This window comes from Danio aesculapii, chromosome 19 (assembly GCF_903798145.1).
Source record: "Danio aesculapii chromosome 19, fDanAes4.1, whole genome shotgun sequence".
NCBI classification, from domain to species: domain Eukaryota; kingdom Metazoa; phylum Chordata; class Actinopteri; order Cypriniformes; family Danionidae; genus Danio; species Danio aesculapii.
The window spans coordinates 7,851,067-7,865,781 of record NC_079453.1 but is presented as its reverse complement, the minus strand read 5'-3'; the positions used below and the strand labels follow the sequence as shown (position 1 = coordinate 7,865,781).

The 14,715-nt window shown below is 35.4% G+C and overlaps 1 protein-coding gene across 1 annotated transcript in view; it reads left to right on the top strand.

The window, feature by feature from the left end:
* The window catches only part of atp1a3a (ATPase Na+/K+ transporting subunit alpha 3a), a 70,414-nt gene extending 57,848 nt beyond the window's left edge, over nt 1–12,566 (top strand). Inside the window, exons 15-21 of the mRNA XM_056480548.1 lie at nt 1,537–1,691; nt 2,415–2,538; nt 4,164–4,309; nt 6,034–6,164; nt 6,546–6,647; nt 6,735–6,826; nt 10,194–12,566. Of these exons, the coding sequence (XP_056336523.1) occupies nt 1,537–1,691; nt 2,415–2,538; nt 4,164–4,309; nt 6,034–6,164; nt 6,546–6,647; nt 6,735–6,826; nt 10,194–10,222 (779 nt within the window). The 3' untranslated portion in view covers nt 10,223–12,566. The remainder of the gene's footprint in view (nt 1–1,536; nt 1,692–2,414; nt 2,539–4,163; nt 4,310–6,033; nt 6,165–6,545; nt 6,648–6,734; nt 6,827–10,193) is intronic.
* Nucleotides 12,567–14,715: the final 2,149 nt, after the last annotated feature.

Genomic DNA, 14,715 nt, shown 5'->3' with positions numbered 1-14,715 from the left:
AAATATATGAGAAATATGGGAAAATACTTGTGAGATAACGCAAAACATCTATGCAAGGGCACGCAAAAACTTAAAAAATATATATTTTCCTATGACCCAGTTTTTTCCCCCACCATCAAGTCCCCTCTGGCTCTCCGTAAATTACAAATCAACAAAATTAACACAATTAAATTAGACCCATTGAATGATGGAGCTACAAAATAAACCATATATAATGGCTCGTTTCCACTGACTGGTACGGTACGGTATGGTTCGGTTTGGTACGGGTCACCTTTATCAAGCTTGCGTTTCCACTAACAAGGGTACCTTTTTGGTGGGCGTGGTGTATGACAGAAAGTTTCAGTCGACGTCATTCTCGCTCGAGGAAATGTCTACAGTAAAGCTGTACGGGTCACTTACATATCATATGAAAAGCACTTCTCACAAAACAGATGCTTTACACACATAAATACTTGTGTAGAAATGTTTATTACTAACTTTTCTATGAACATGAGTTGATTATAACTGCAGATCAAAGACGCGAAACAGCCTACTGTAACGTCTGTAATTATATTAAATAACTAAATAAACATATATAAACATAAACAGCCCCTTACAGTCTCCGAAATGTTATCAGTTACAGAAGAACTACACACAACAGACATTTCGTCCGTTTTTAGGTTCAAAACAACACAAAATATAGCCCACAGTCTGTGTAAACCTCTCATCTGTGTCTGTAATCCTCAGCAGCACATGTAGCCTCTGTTAGAGAGTAATTCCGTCATTCCTGGTTCATATTAGTCCACAATGTGAAGATAATAAGTTAGTTATACATGGCATTTTGTTCATGTTTGCTGATAAATAATCTGCTCCTTTTTTTCCGGCTTCTCCTTTGTTTTTTTCGCGCTTCGCTCTCGCGTTTGTTAGTGTCTGACAGGATCGGGTTTCAAAAGCACGTCAATAATCAAGTGCAGGTTATTATCATCAGCTCAAGAAGTTTGTTATTTCAGATATAATGTTAGACGTGTGCGAGCGCAAGGAAGAAAGCGAAACCGCTCGCGCCTCAGACTGGCTTGTAAAAAAACTACGCGGCACAGGGTAAATCTGCTCTACTCCATGGCTTTGTGGCTGTTTATCCAGACGACGACAAGGTTTGTTTGAGCCCAGATCGACCATGGCTCGTTATTATATGTATTTATAATTCCGCTATAATCTCTCGCTGTGTAATTCAAACATGGCGGGTTTTTTGTTTTCATTCTGGCTTGTTGCGTAAGCGAATGACGTATCTCTGTAAACCAATAGTGTTCAGCTGCGCGTCTAGCTCCGCCTTTTGGTACCCTTTCTCGTGTTTGGTACCCTTTCGAAAGGGTGCCGAAAAAGTGGTACGGTACGGTTCGGTTCGATACGCTTTTTGACAGTGGAAACGGCTATAAAAGCATACCAAACCAAACCGAACCGTACCGTACCACTCAGTGGAAACGGGCCTTAATACATTGTAATGCGAGTACTTGTTGCCAGTACTGAAGTTTGCGTTTGTGTTTTTATTTTCTCTCCCAGGTCGCTTGATCTTTGATAACCTGAAGAAGTCCATCGCCTACACGCTGACCAGCAACATCCCCGAGATCACTCCATTCCTTTTCTTCATCCTGGTCAACATTCCTCTTCCTCTGGGCACCATCACCATCCTCTGCATCGACCTGGGCACTGACATGGTGAGACACAAACACACGTCTAATGGCTTTATAATCATCAACCGTTATAATCAGGGATGCACAAGGTTGAAGGGCATCACAGTGGCTAAGTGGTTAGCACTGTCGCCTCACAGCAAGAAGGTCACTGGTTCGAGTGCCAGCTGGGCCAGTTGGAATTTCTGTGTGGAGTTTGCATGTTCTCCCCGTGTTCATGTGAGTTCCTCCGGGTGCTCCGGTTTCCCCCAAAGTCCACAGACATGCGCTCTAGGTGAATTAAATACACTAAATTGGTTGTAGTGTATGAGTGTGAGTGTGTATGGGTGTTTCCCAGTACTGGGTTTGCGGCTGGAAGGGCATCAGTTGCGTAAAACATATGCTGGAATAGTTGATGGTTCGTTCCGCTGTGGCGATCGCTGATAAATAAAGAACTAGGCCGAAGGAAAATGAATGAATGAATGAATGAATGAAAAATACCCCTGCACATGTGGACATGGCCTCAGATTGCAGTCTTGATCTTACTGCTAGCACTCCTGGTGGACAATAAAGTTACTGCAGGTTCAAAATCAACACATTTATCAGCAATTCACGACAGCAATATTAGCCATTTTCAGTTGTTTACGTTTAAAGCCATCATCTACCGACTTACAATGTGTTCCAATAAAATTGTGCGTCCCTGATTACAATTGCAATGCTTCCACACTCACCTGTTTTCTCACTTTAACCAATCAACGGCTGTCGTTCCAGGTGCCTGCAATTTCATTGGCTTATGAAGCAGCAGAGAGTGACATCATGAAACGTCAGCCCCGTAACCCTCTCCGAGACAAGCTGGTGAATGAGCGTCTCATCAGCATCGCTTATGGACAGATCGGTCAGTGAGCTAATGCATTAGAAAGAAACGCTAACACTTTAGTTTAGGTCACGGTATTAACAAAGCATTTACTAACACTACTAGCTTAATAAACTACTAATTAGCTGTTTATTAATTGTTAGTAAGATAGAAGTTGGGTATGATTAGGGATCCAGAATAAGATCATACTTTATAACTACTCATGAACAATTAATATACTTATTAGGGATGTATCGAGTCACGGTTGATCTGTGATTCGTACGAATCACAACCCGCGGTTCATAACACACATGGCCTGTGGATTAATACATATTTTACTTGTAGATTAATCCTAAATATGTAGCGATCACAGAAAGATCGCTTCTCGCGTCATTCAAATCACATGTATGAAAGCATTTAGGCTTTCCAGTAAAATATAATGATGATGGAAGAAGTTGTAGTGGGTTATTCGGGATGTGGTGGGTTTCTTAGGTTATTAAAGGTGTTTTTTTTCTGTCATTACTTGTTTAGCCTGCATTAGTGCATTCAATGTAAACTGCACGATTAATCATTAAAAGATCAGATCTGAACATCCACACAACATAAATTATAAATGATGATGATTTGCATATTAATCCTTCGAATCGCTGCATTCAAATCAGTGTTTGAAAAACGCAAAAATCAATCAAGAGATCGAGTCTTTAGTCTTTTGAGTTAGTTATGACGTTAACGGTCAAATAACACAGAAGTACAGGGATAACAGTTTATAGTTTAGATAAAAACACTGATGTTTATGGTAAAGATTAAAATCATTGTCATATGCATTTAACTACGTACAACAATGAAAGTTGTAGGCAGCAATTACATTATTTAACCAATAGGTGGCGACAAACAGCCATCAAAAGTATGCCACTGAAACATTCTTCAAAAATGACACATCTAGCAATGAAACATGAAGTTTTATGAGTGAATAACTGAATCGTTTACTGAAAATGAGACTATAAATTAATACAGGTTGTACAAATTATGTTAGATTTATTTTTTTATAATTATTTTTAAGGGGTTTTTCACCCTTATTTGGAAAGGACAGTAGAGGTTGCAGACAGGAAAGTAAGAGAGGAAGGGTTGGCAAAGGACCTCGAGCCAGAAATCAAACTCAGGACGCCGTAAGCACCATGGTGCCATATGCCAGCGCACTTAACCACTAGGCTATTGGCGCCATCTATAATGTTAGATTTATACATTTAGAGTTATCGGCAACAGTAGTAACGGTGAATTTTTCGCCGTACTAAATATTTTACAATTTATTTTTATTCAGCTGATTATTTTTTCATTTTGTTTTTAATAAAATTACAGGTTCTAAGTTCTGTTTGTTAAAACTAAAAGTGTCTTGCAGTACTGTTTTTGTAATAAATAGAAAGCAAATGACATTTAACTCCTCCCCTTTTTGGCTGATCTGAAAAATGGTCCTATTCGTGACTAAAAAACAATGTGATCCGAACTGTCTGATTCGGGATTCACTAATACTTACTGTATAATAGGCAGGTTAATAGCATGAATTGTGACCTAAACTAAAGTGTTAGCAAACAAATTGATGATGTAAGAGAATAGCTGGTTTGTTGAGCTGAAATGAAGCCAATAAACGCGACTTTCTATTAAATGCGCAGGTATGATTCAGGCGCTGGGAGGATTCTTCAGTTATTTCGTGATTCTGGCGGAGAACGGTTTTCTGCCCAGTGTGCTGGTGGGCATCCGGCTGAACTGGGACGATCGCTCCAACAACGACCTGGAGGACAGTTACGGACAGCAATGGGTAAACTTTACATTACAATTCATATTTGATAGACAAGGATATGCATTTGGCATTCGTTTTTTAAAAGCAGATCGCGTTGCATTTAGTTTATATTTAAATGCATTCATTCAGCAAGTGCTTGTATTTAAACGGACTTCACAAGATGTGTACTGTAATACGAGCCAACGATAGTTTTATTTAGTTTCCATTCGGCACAGGCGCTAATGTTAGGTTACTTTCACATTCAATTGTGATTATTTTTAATTATTATCATTAGTATAGTAGCTATTATTTAATAATGAATTAATATTTAAGTAGTTATATGTTATTCCAGGATTTTGCAAGCTATTGAGATTCTTTTAGTATAATATGAGCCAACAATATTCTCATTTAATTTTCATTCGGCACAAGTGCTAATGTTTGGTTACTTTGGAGAAACACATTTAATTGTGATTATTTTATTATTAGTAGAAGTAGTATAGTAGTAGTAGTAGTAGTAGTAGTAGTGATTATTTAATACTGAATTTGTACTTAGGTAGTTATTCCTTTTTTCCAGGAGTTTATGAGTTATTGGGATGAAAAAAGAAATATTGTACAAATATTTTGTGTATTTTAACAGGAAAACACAAGAATTGAAGCAAATAGTTGCAGAAATTTTGAGAGACCCTGTCACAAAATAATTTTAGGTCGCAAATATAAAATAATGTCCCTGCAAAATCTTATTATTATTATTATTATTATTATTATTATTATTATTATTATTATTATTATTATTATTATTATTATTATTATATAAATAATACTAATTAGGAAGTCACTGTAAGGCCAATGGACTGAAAACTGTAATAATATAATTTATCATTATTATCACCATTATTATATAAATAATACAAAATAGGAAATCTCTGTAATGCAAAAGGACTGAAAATTTTAATAATTTATTATTTTTTATTATTTTTATTATAATTTTATTATTATTATTATTATTATTATTATTATTATATAAATAATACAAATTAAGAAATCACTGTAATGCAAATAAACTGAAACTATTATTATTATTATTATTATTATTATTATAAATTATTTTTAATTGCAGTATTATTTTAATCACAAAATTAGTCATATTAGTCAATGTTATATTATCATAAAAAAAAAATGTCTATGCAAAATTCCGGAGGGACTGGTTATTAATATTATTACATAATTTTTTTTAAAATAATAATAAGAATGAATAAATTACTGTAATGCTTATGGAACGGTAACTGTAATAATATTATTCTTAAATTAATAATTATTCCTTTATTACATGAATATTTTAATCACTTTAGGCTGCATATATAAAAATGTCCTTGCAAAATCCTGAAGGGACTGGTTATTATTATTATTATTATTATTATTATTATTATTATTATTATTATTATTATTATTATTATTATTATTATATAATACAAATTTAGAAATCACTGTAAAGCTAATGGATTGTAAACTGGAATAATAGTATTTTATAATTATATACATATAAATACAATTACAGTGTTGTCTTTACAATTTGATAATCAAACTAAACTAGATTATTCAGCATTTTACATATTAATTTTAAAAAATTGTGTCATTCTTTTGTGAATTTCCTCACAAATAAAACTGAAAAACAGAGCACATATGCTTAGAAAATCGACATTACTCTAGGCCACTGCTCTATGTGAATGCGCAGCATGTAGTAATCTACAACGTGTTTCTCTCAGACGTACGAGCAGAGGAAGATCGTGGAGTTCACCTGTCACACAGCTTTCTTCGTCAGTATTGTGGTCGTGCAGTGGGCCGACGTCATCATCTGCAAGACTCGCCGCAACTCTGTGTTCCAGCAGGGCATGAAGTGAGTATCGCTCATCAGATCCCAATAAAACTAGTGCTGCCAATACATAAAAAGGATTAACCAATTACACACACATTTTTGGTGAAATTACTCATGATTAATTGCAATTAAACCCACCTAACATTAAAGTCTGCATGAAATCAAAATTGCGCACATTGTTAGTCTTAGGGGAGCCCAGTTGTAAACATCTCAACTTTTCAGAATCCCGCCAGCGCACCACAAGCCATGTGACTAGAACTAACCAATCAGCTTCATAGTTTGTATAGAATGTTCACATTTCACTAATAACGGTAGACTAATTACTTCAGGCGAATGTAGAGCACTCAAATACTTCAAACAACTGTAGCTGAGCTGATATTTGTTTCTGCTTGCTCTTGACAGGAATAAGATCCTGATCTTCGGGCTGTTTGAGGAGACGGCTCTCGCTGCGTTCCTCTCCTACTGTCCCGGGATGGATGTGGCCCTCAGGATGTACCCTCTCAAGTGAGTGTGACCTACAAAAAAAAAGACATATCATCAAAAATTAACTGAACTAATACAAGTTTTCTTATTTTTTCTTTCTTTTCTCAGGCCCAGTTGGTGGTTCTGCGCGTTCCCTTACAGCTTCTTAATTTTTGTTTACGATGAGATCCGAAAACTTATCCTGCGCCGAAACCCAGGAGGTACAGAGCCTGAATTACTCTCATACTGAGAAAAAGAACTGAGCAGTATTGACAGGAAAAAATTAGATATATAAATATATATATATATATGAATATACGAGCAATATCACACGAGTAGCAGTGTAGAGTAGCACTGGTGGTTAGTGTCCAACCAGTGACAATATACAGCCACATCACACTGCTACTCGTGTGATATTGTGTTTATACAACAGTTCGACAGCATAATCGTGTGTATGAAAGAAAAATCAAACACAGAGAGTCTAAAAATCCTTTTATACGAGGAACTACTTTCCTCCGCCATGCATTGACATCTGCAGCTGACGTCAGAACAGCAGAACCCTCACACACATCACTTTAGAGCTAGTATTTGAATGATTCTCTAGCGTAATGTCTAAAGTGATGACAAAACAGGTGATTTTGCTTACATATTAAGATTAAAAGGCTGAACAACATGAAATTCCATCAGTCTACAGAGATTTCCCAGTATTTTTTGCAATCGGGATTTTACAATAATTAACCTTGAAAAAGCCAAAGCAACGCAATCACTACCAGATTACTGTTGTGTTTGCTATGAGGAAAAGCGCTAAACACATGCGGGCATTTCTTCTTTCTCTTTTGTTTACTGAACTAGTCTACAATAACAAAAACAGGAGACTCATTACAAACAAACAGATGGCCAACCAAAAAGTAACTCAGGGTTATACAAAAAGTGGCCAACACAAAATATGTACATTCCTGATATGTGAGTCCCATCTCACATTCAATACACTACAATTAAATAGTATAAATACAGCACTGCAACATACAAAAGAGAGAGATCGACTTAGAATGTCACATACCAGCTTAATAATGATTTGATCAGCCGTAGTTTAAACTTTTTCTCCTCTAAGGGCTTATTATGCAGTCTCTGTTGCCATATTGTGGATGGACAATGTCAACCATCTGCTCTGCTCAGTATGACAGGCTGATGGCCACCGACGTGCTGTATCTCAGAAATTATAAATATTTAAAATAGGCACTGTCCTTGTAAATAAACTGCATAGTTGCAATCTAAACTACATTTGTGACTAAAAAAAGCCTCAAAAGTACATTATGTTGTCCAACAGCAGCAATATTTGTCAAACTGTAGTGAGTTTATTGATCTGCTGTCACTCTATGTGCGCAGAGTAATACACAAAAGTGAAGAGGCTGTACGAGTTCTAATATTGCAGAATATGGCATGGCTATCAGCCAATCAGATTCGAGAACCAGACAGAACTGTTGTACTATATATATATAATCATTATACAGGCTTTAGATAAAATACAGGAAAACATTAACATTATTTAAAAAAATGAAATATGCAAATGAATCAATGCATCTGCGATTTGAATAAATTCTTTGAAGCTGACAGTTTTAACTAAGTAAAGAAACCAAGTTCATATCAATCATATACACTTGAAGAGCAAAATAATTTGATAAATTATGATATAAATAAATTATATGTTTTTTTTTTTTTATTCTAGCCTAAATAAAAGATAAGAGATTTTACTATAAGAAAAAATATCATAGGAAATACTGTGAAAAATTTCCACATCACCTAGGAAATGTTTAAAAATAATTCATATGAGGGCTAATAACAAATGCAAGGCCCCGTTTACACTAATATGTCTTAGTTTTAAAGCGCATACGTATTGCTATGGTTACGCCATCCGTCCACACTACCCTGGAATTTTCGAGCCCTAAAAACGAAGTGTTTTGAAAACACTGAAGAGGCTGTTTTGGTTTTGAAACACTGCTGCTTTGCGTCAGTGTGGATGGGGGAAAGCAGAGACATGTAAAAACAAATTTATTGCAAAAGTTTTTGCAAATTTATTACAAAATGGAGCCTAATAACTGCCTACTTTCGTTTTCATTGAAAAACATGAAACATTAAGCTCATTAGCTATGTTTCCATCCAAAAATGCAAATTAACTTTATGCGCAAAACTGGATTATCACATAAAAGACGTGTGAATAAAGCAGCGTTTTCATCCAACGACTCAAAGCGAACAAAATCATCTCTTCCTGATTATCTGGCGCCAAATATCAAAACTAAAAACTGAATTTGCTTCGGTAGGAAAAGCTGCGTGAATCTTTTCTTCATTTAAATAAATGACTTGCTCCTCAGAAGACAATCCTGACACTCAGTGAACGTGCTGTGGCATTTGAAGGCGTGAGACGTGGAGCACAGACGCTCTTGATTCTGTTGGACATTAATAACATAATAACACTAATACTGAAACGGTTCAGGTGTTTTAGAATGACCAAAACAGCATTTCAGATGTTTAACAGTGTGCTCAGCCTGCTGGTTTGTCCAGTCACATGATCTCTTATAACAAAATCACATGACCTTTTTTTAATACACATACCGGAATTTGTTCGGTAAAAGTGTTTACAATGTAGTTTATGCGCATCTTTTCTTATGGAATAAAAAGTTATGCACGTTTTTTTATGTGCATTTTCAAAATTTATGCACATCCTGGCATTTCCATCAACAGTTTTTTTGTGCATAGCCAAAATGCACAAAAAATAGGTGGATGGAAACTTAGCTACTGTGTGGTTTTGGCAAGCTATATGCACACAATAAAGATTATTAAAGGAAATGCATGGTGAAATACGAAATAGCCGTCTCGTTGGTTGAATATAATAATCAGTAAGCTATAATCTTAATAATCAATACTAATTATAAAAGTATAAAGTACAATAAGTCAATACAATTTAGGAAATAAAGGCAAACCATCGGGCAAACGTGCAGAATTAGAGTACGATATTACATATAGATATATTAACTTTGCGCTCAGCCAAAACACGTTAACTGAGAGCAAGTAGGCTACAAGATTCAAAAGACAGAGTCGATAAATATAGGTCTACTACACAAGATGAATTAAACATCTTGTTTAACAACTACAGAGAGATGAGATCTAGCGGCAGATTCGGGATGAACTGGCCGACGTTGGGCTGTTATCAGCCGGGCAGGTGTGTTCAGAGCTCCCGCTGACTGCCTGGAGCTTAAACACAGCGCGTGCCAGAGTGCATGTATGGTCATGTGATGTACGTTTTCAACAGTGTGGTGTGGATGGAGAGCTTTTCAGAAACGCTAGGTGAAACACCAGTGTGGACGTGGATCGTTTTCATTCTAAAACTAAAACGTTTAACCATTTTAAAACTAATATGTATTAGTGTAAACGGGGCCTAAGTGGTGCAAACCATAATATTCAAAAATGCCCGTTATATGATTGTTCTGCAAATATTTAATCACCCTACAACAATCAAATGTTAATATTTAAGATGTTTTGGCTATATTATAATGCATTTCTCTCTTTGTCTTTCTCTCTGTTTCACCTCAGGTTGGGTTGAAAAGGAGACATACTACTGAATTGTCAAATACTTCACTCATCGATTCTCCCTCGCTCACTCTCTCTTTCTCTCTCTCTTCTCTCTTTCTTATTCACATTCTCCCCATTCCTTCCGAAAACCAATACAGAAGCAACCATGTTACAAATCCACCTCCTTCCTTCCCTCCCTTTACCCAATTAAAAAATAACGCAGTCCAACAACAACAGACCAACACAACAAACCTCCTGTTATTGTTTTTTTGTGTGTGTGTGTGTGTGTTTTCCTCCAGCTAAATCTGCCAGAAACACACCTGTAAGGTTTACAGATACTCTCAAAACACACTGTTAGCTTGTGTGAACGCACGGCTTTTGCTAATGGATGTCACGCAATGCGCAGAGACTCCTGAACAAACACTGCCACGCCAGATTACTGTTACACATCGCTCTCCAGATACAAAATACTAATAATCACAACTCGTATAGAGGAGAAAAAAAACCAGTGTTGTTTTTATTAATCATTCATAATGATGTTCTTTTATGTTCGAAGTGCGTCTGAGAGCTGCTTGGGTTCATTTGTTTCTCAGACATGACAAAAGCACACTGCCACCCTCTCTCGCTCGCTGTAAAAAATTAAGTTGCTGCCTTACATTTTTAAGTTCCGTTAAAGAATTTTAACTCAGCGCTACATTAAACTGACTTAAAACATCACGTTGAAGTCTGCGTGAACCGAAAGTTCCGCAGACTTTTATTTTAGTATGTTGATGCACTTCTAACTGAAACAGAATATTGAGTGGGAGGCGGAGCTTTCGTTTTGTGCATCATCCCATCGTCCAAACTAACATGACAGTGAAGGTGCGGTCACACTTGACTTTTCCTTCCATAGACTTCCATTCATACGCACGCGAATGCGTCAGACCGGAAACGCAGGGTCATGCGTCAAGTTTCGCGAAATCGCATCACTTGACTGCGTGAGACCAATGGAGGATCAAAACAGGACCTCTCTGGACAGAAATTTAAAACGTGGAGCAATCGCTGGCTTTTTTTAATGTCTAATCATCTTGTTTAATCCCGCCCCCTTTCGCAGTGCCACACGACAGAATTGCGCACACACAAAGCCCAAGAGGGGTGTGGAGGGGTGTAGCTTAAGAGGGGTGTGGTCAAACAAGAAGAACCGGCACTCTAAACGCAGAAGCTACTGCTCAGAATTTGATTGAAGATTACCAAAACTTTTTATTTCAATGAATTACTATGCACAGATTAATTGGTCTCCTAATGAATAACAATGTGTGCTGGACAAATAAACACCGCAAAATTTGACTTTAAATCCTAAAACAATTAAGTTGAAGCATGTTGAACTCATTTTATTGAGTTCTAATGAGTATTTTGAAAGTTTTGCGCTCAGAATTTGATTGAAGATTACCAAAACAAACTTTTAATTACAATAAAATTAGCATGCACAGATTAATTGTTCTCCTTAAGAATAACAATGTGTGCTGGAAAACTGACCATAGTGAAATTTTATTTCACGCAGACTTTAAATCTTAAAAAAATTAAGTTGAAGCATATTGAACTCCTTTTATTAAGTTGAAATGAGTATTTTGAAAGTTCCGCAGACTTTTATTTTGGTATGTTGATGCGCTTCTAACTGAAACACATTATTGAGTAAGGGGCAGAGATTTCTCTTTGCACATCATTCCCTTGTACAAATGTGGTTAAGAGGTCAAACTGGCATCGTCAGAGAAGAACCGCCACTCCAAACGTGGAAGCTAATGCTCAGAATTTGATTGAAGATTACCAAAACAAACTTTTTATTTCAATAAATAAACATACACAGATTAAGAATAACAATGTGCGCTGGACAAATAAACAGTACATTTTGATTTCATGTAGACTTTAAATCTTAAAAAATTAAGTTGAAGCATATTGAACTCAGTATTTTTAACTTAATGTTTGCTAAAGCTGATTTGATTCAACTTAAATTTTTTAGGCAGCAACTCGTTTTTTTACAGCGCTCTTTCTTACTCTTTCTCTTTCTATCTTTGGCTTCTATCTCTCACTCTCCGTCCCCTTTTATCCTGCACTGCCCTCCTCTTTCTTCTGTCCGTCTGTCTGTCCGTCCCCGTCTGTTTGTCTGTTTGTGAACGATGTGAAGACGCTCCTCCTCCCTCTTTCTATCCGGACCCCGTTTCCCCTGTTACAACTACAAAAAAAAAGAAAAGAAAAGAAAATACAATCTTTCTGTGTCCTAGGAAAAAGAGATTTCACTCTGATTTCATTGTTTAAATAAGTGCAGAGAAAATCAAAACATGGAGTAAAAGCAATGTACCAATACGTGAAACAAACAGCAAAAAAATTCAATAAAAAAGAAGGATCTCTCTTTTCTCAGCTTGGCGTCACTGTTTTTGTGTCTGCTTTCTGCTTTGAAATCTGTTATAAAAGTGAAGTGTTATATTCATTTGAGGATACTTAAACATTCATCATGCTCCAAATGAACACGTTTAATGATTGTATATTTATATATATATACATTCACTGTCCAACTGCTCGTTAACGCAAAATTTCTAATCAGCCAATCACATGGCAGCAACTCAGTGCTTTTAGTCAAGAAAGATCGGTCAGACGGGCTGGTCTGAGTATTTCAGAAACTGCTGATCTACTGGGATTTTCATGCACAACCATCTCTGGGTTTTACAGAGAATGGTCCAAAAAAGAGAAAATATCCAGTGAGCAGCAGTTCTGTGGGTGCAAATGCCTTGTTGATGCCAGAGGTCAGAGGAGAATGGCCAGACTGGTTCCAGGTGAGAGAAAGGCAACAGTAACTCAAATAACCACTTGGTACAACTGAGGTATTTAGAAGGGCATCTCTGAACGCACAACCTGTCTAACCTTGAGGCAGATGGGCTACAGCAGCAGAAGACCACACCGGGTGCCACTCCTGTCAGCTAAGAACAGGAAACTGAGGCTACAATTCACACAGGCTCACCAAAATTGGACAATAGAAGTTTGGAAAAATGTTGCCTGGTCTGATGAGTCTCGATTTCTGCTGCGACATTCGGTAGGGTCAGAATATGGTGTCAACAACATGAAAGCATGAATCCATCCTGACTTGTATTAACGGTTCAGGCTGGTGTTGGTGTAATGGTGTTGGGGGTATTTCTTGGCACACTTTGGGCCAATTAGTATTGATTTAGCATAGTGTCAATTCCACAGCCTACCTGAGTATTGTTGCTGACCATGTCCATCTCTTCATGACCACAGTGTACCCATTTTCATATGGCTACTTCCAGCAGGATAACGCGCCATGTCATAAAGCGTGAATCATCTCCGACTGGCTTCTTGAACATGATAATGAGTTCACTGTACTCAAATGGCCTCCACAATCACCAGATCTCAATCCAATAGAGCACCTTTGGGATGTGGTGGAACAGGAGATTCACATCATAGATGTGCAGCTGACAAATCTGCAGCAACTGCGTGATGCTATCATGTCAACATGGACCATAATCTCTGAGGAATATTTCCAGTACCTTGTTGAATCTAAGCCACAAAGGATTAAGGCAGTTCTGAAGGCAAAACCAGGTACTAGTAAGGTGTACCTAATAAAGTGGCCAGTGAGTGTATATTATTATGATATTATTACAGTGGAGTTGCATATCGTTCATAATGCATCCAAATTTCTTTTCATTTCATAAATCACATAATTTTTTTTAAACTAATTAATTAAAACTATCATGATTTACATGACATTTGACATTTATTTATACCATGAATTGATATTTTTATGCAATATGCTATAGTAAAATTAATAATGTCATGAAAATATTTATTTTATTTTAATTTGATCCCAGTATGTTATTGACAGGCTTTGTGAACATATGGGGCATGAAACATTTTTATTATATTTTATTTTTATAAAAATATATTATATATATTATATATATTATATTATATTATATTATATATATTATATATATTATATTATATATATTATATTATATTATATTATATTATATTATATTATATTACATTATATTATATTATATTATATTACATTACATTACATTACATTACATTATATTATATTATATTATATTATATTACATTACATTACATTACATTATATTACATTACATTATATTATATTACATTACATTACATTACATTACATTACATTATATTATATTACATTACATTACATTATATTATATTATATTATATTACATTACATTACATTACATTACATTATATTATATTATATTACATTACATTACATTATATTATATTATATTATATTACATTACATTACATTACATTACATTATATTACATTACATTACATTACATTACATTATATTACATTACATTACATTACATTACATTATATTATATTACATTACATTACATTATATTATATTACATTACATTACATTATATCATATTATATTATATTATTTTATATTATATTATATTATATTATATTATATTATATATATTATATTATATTATATTACATTACATTACATTACATTACATTA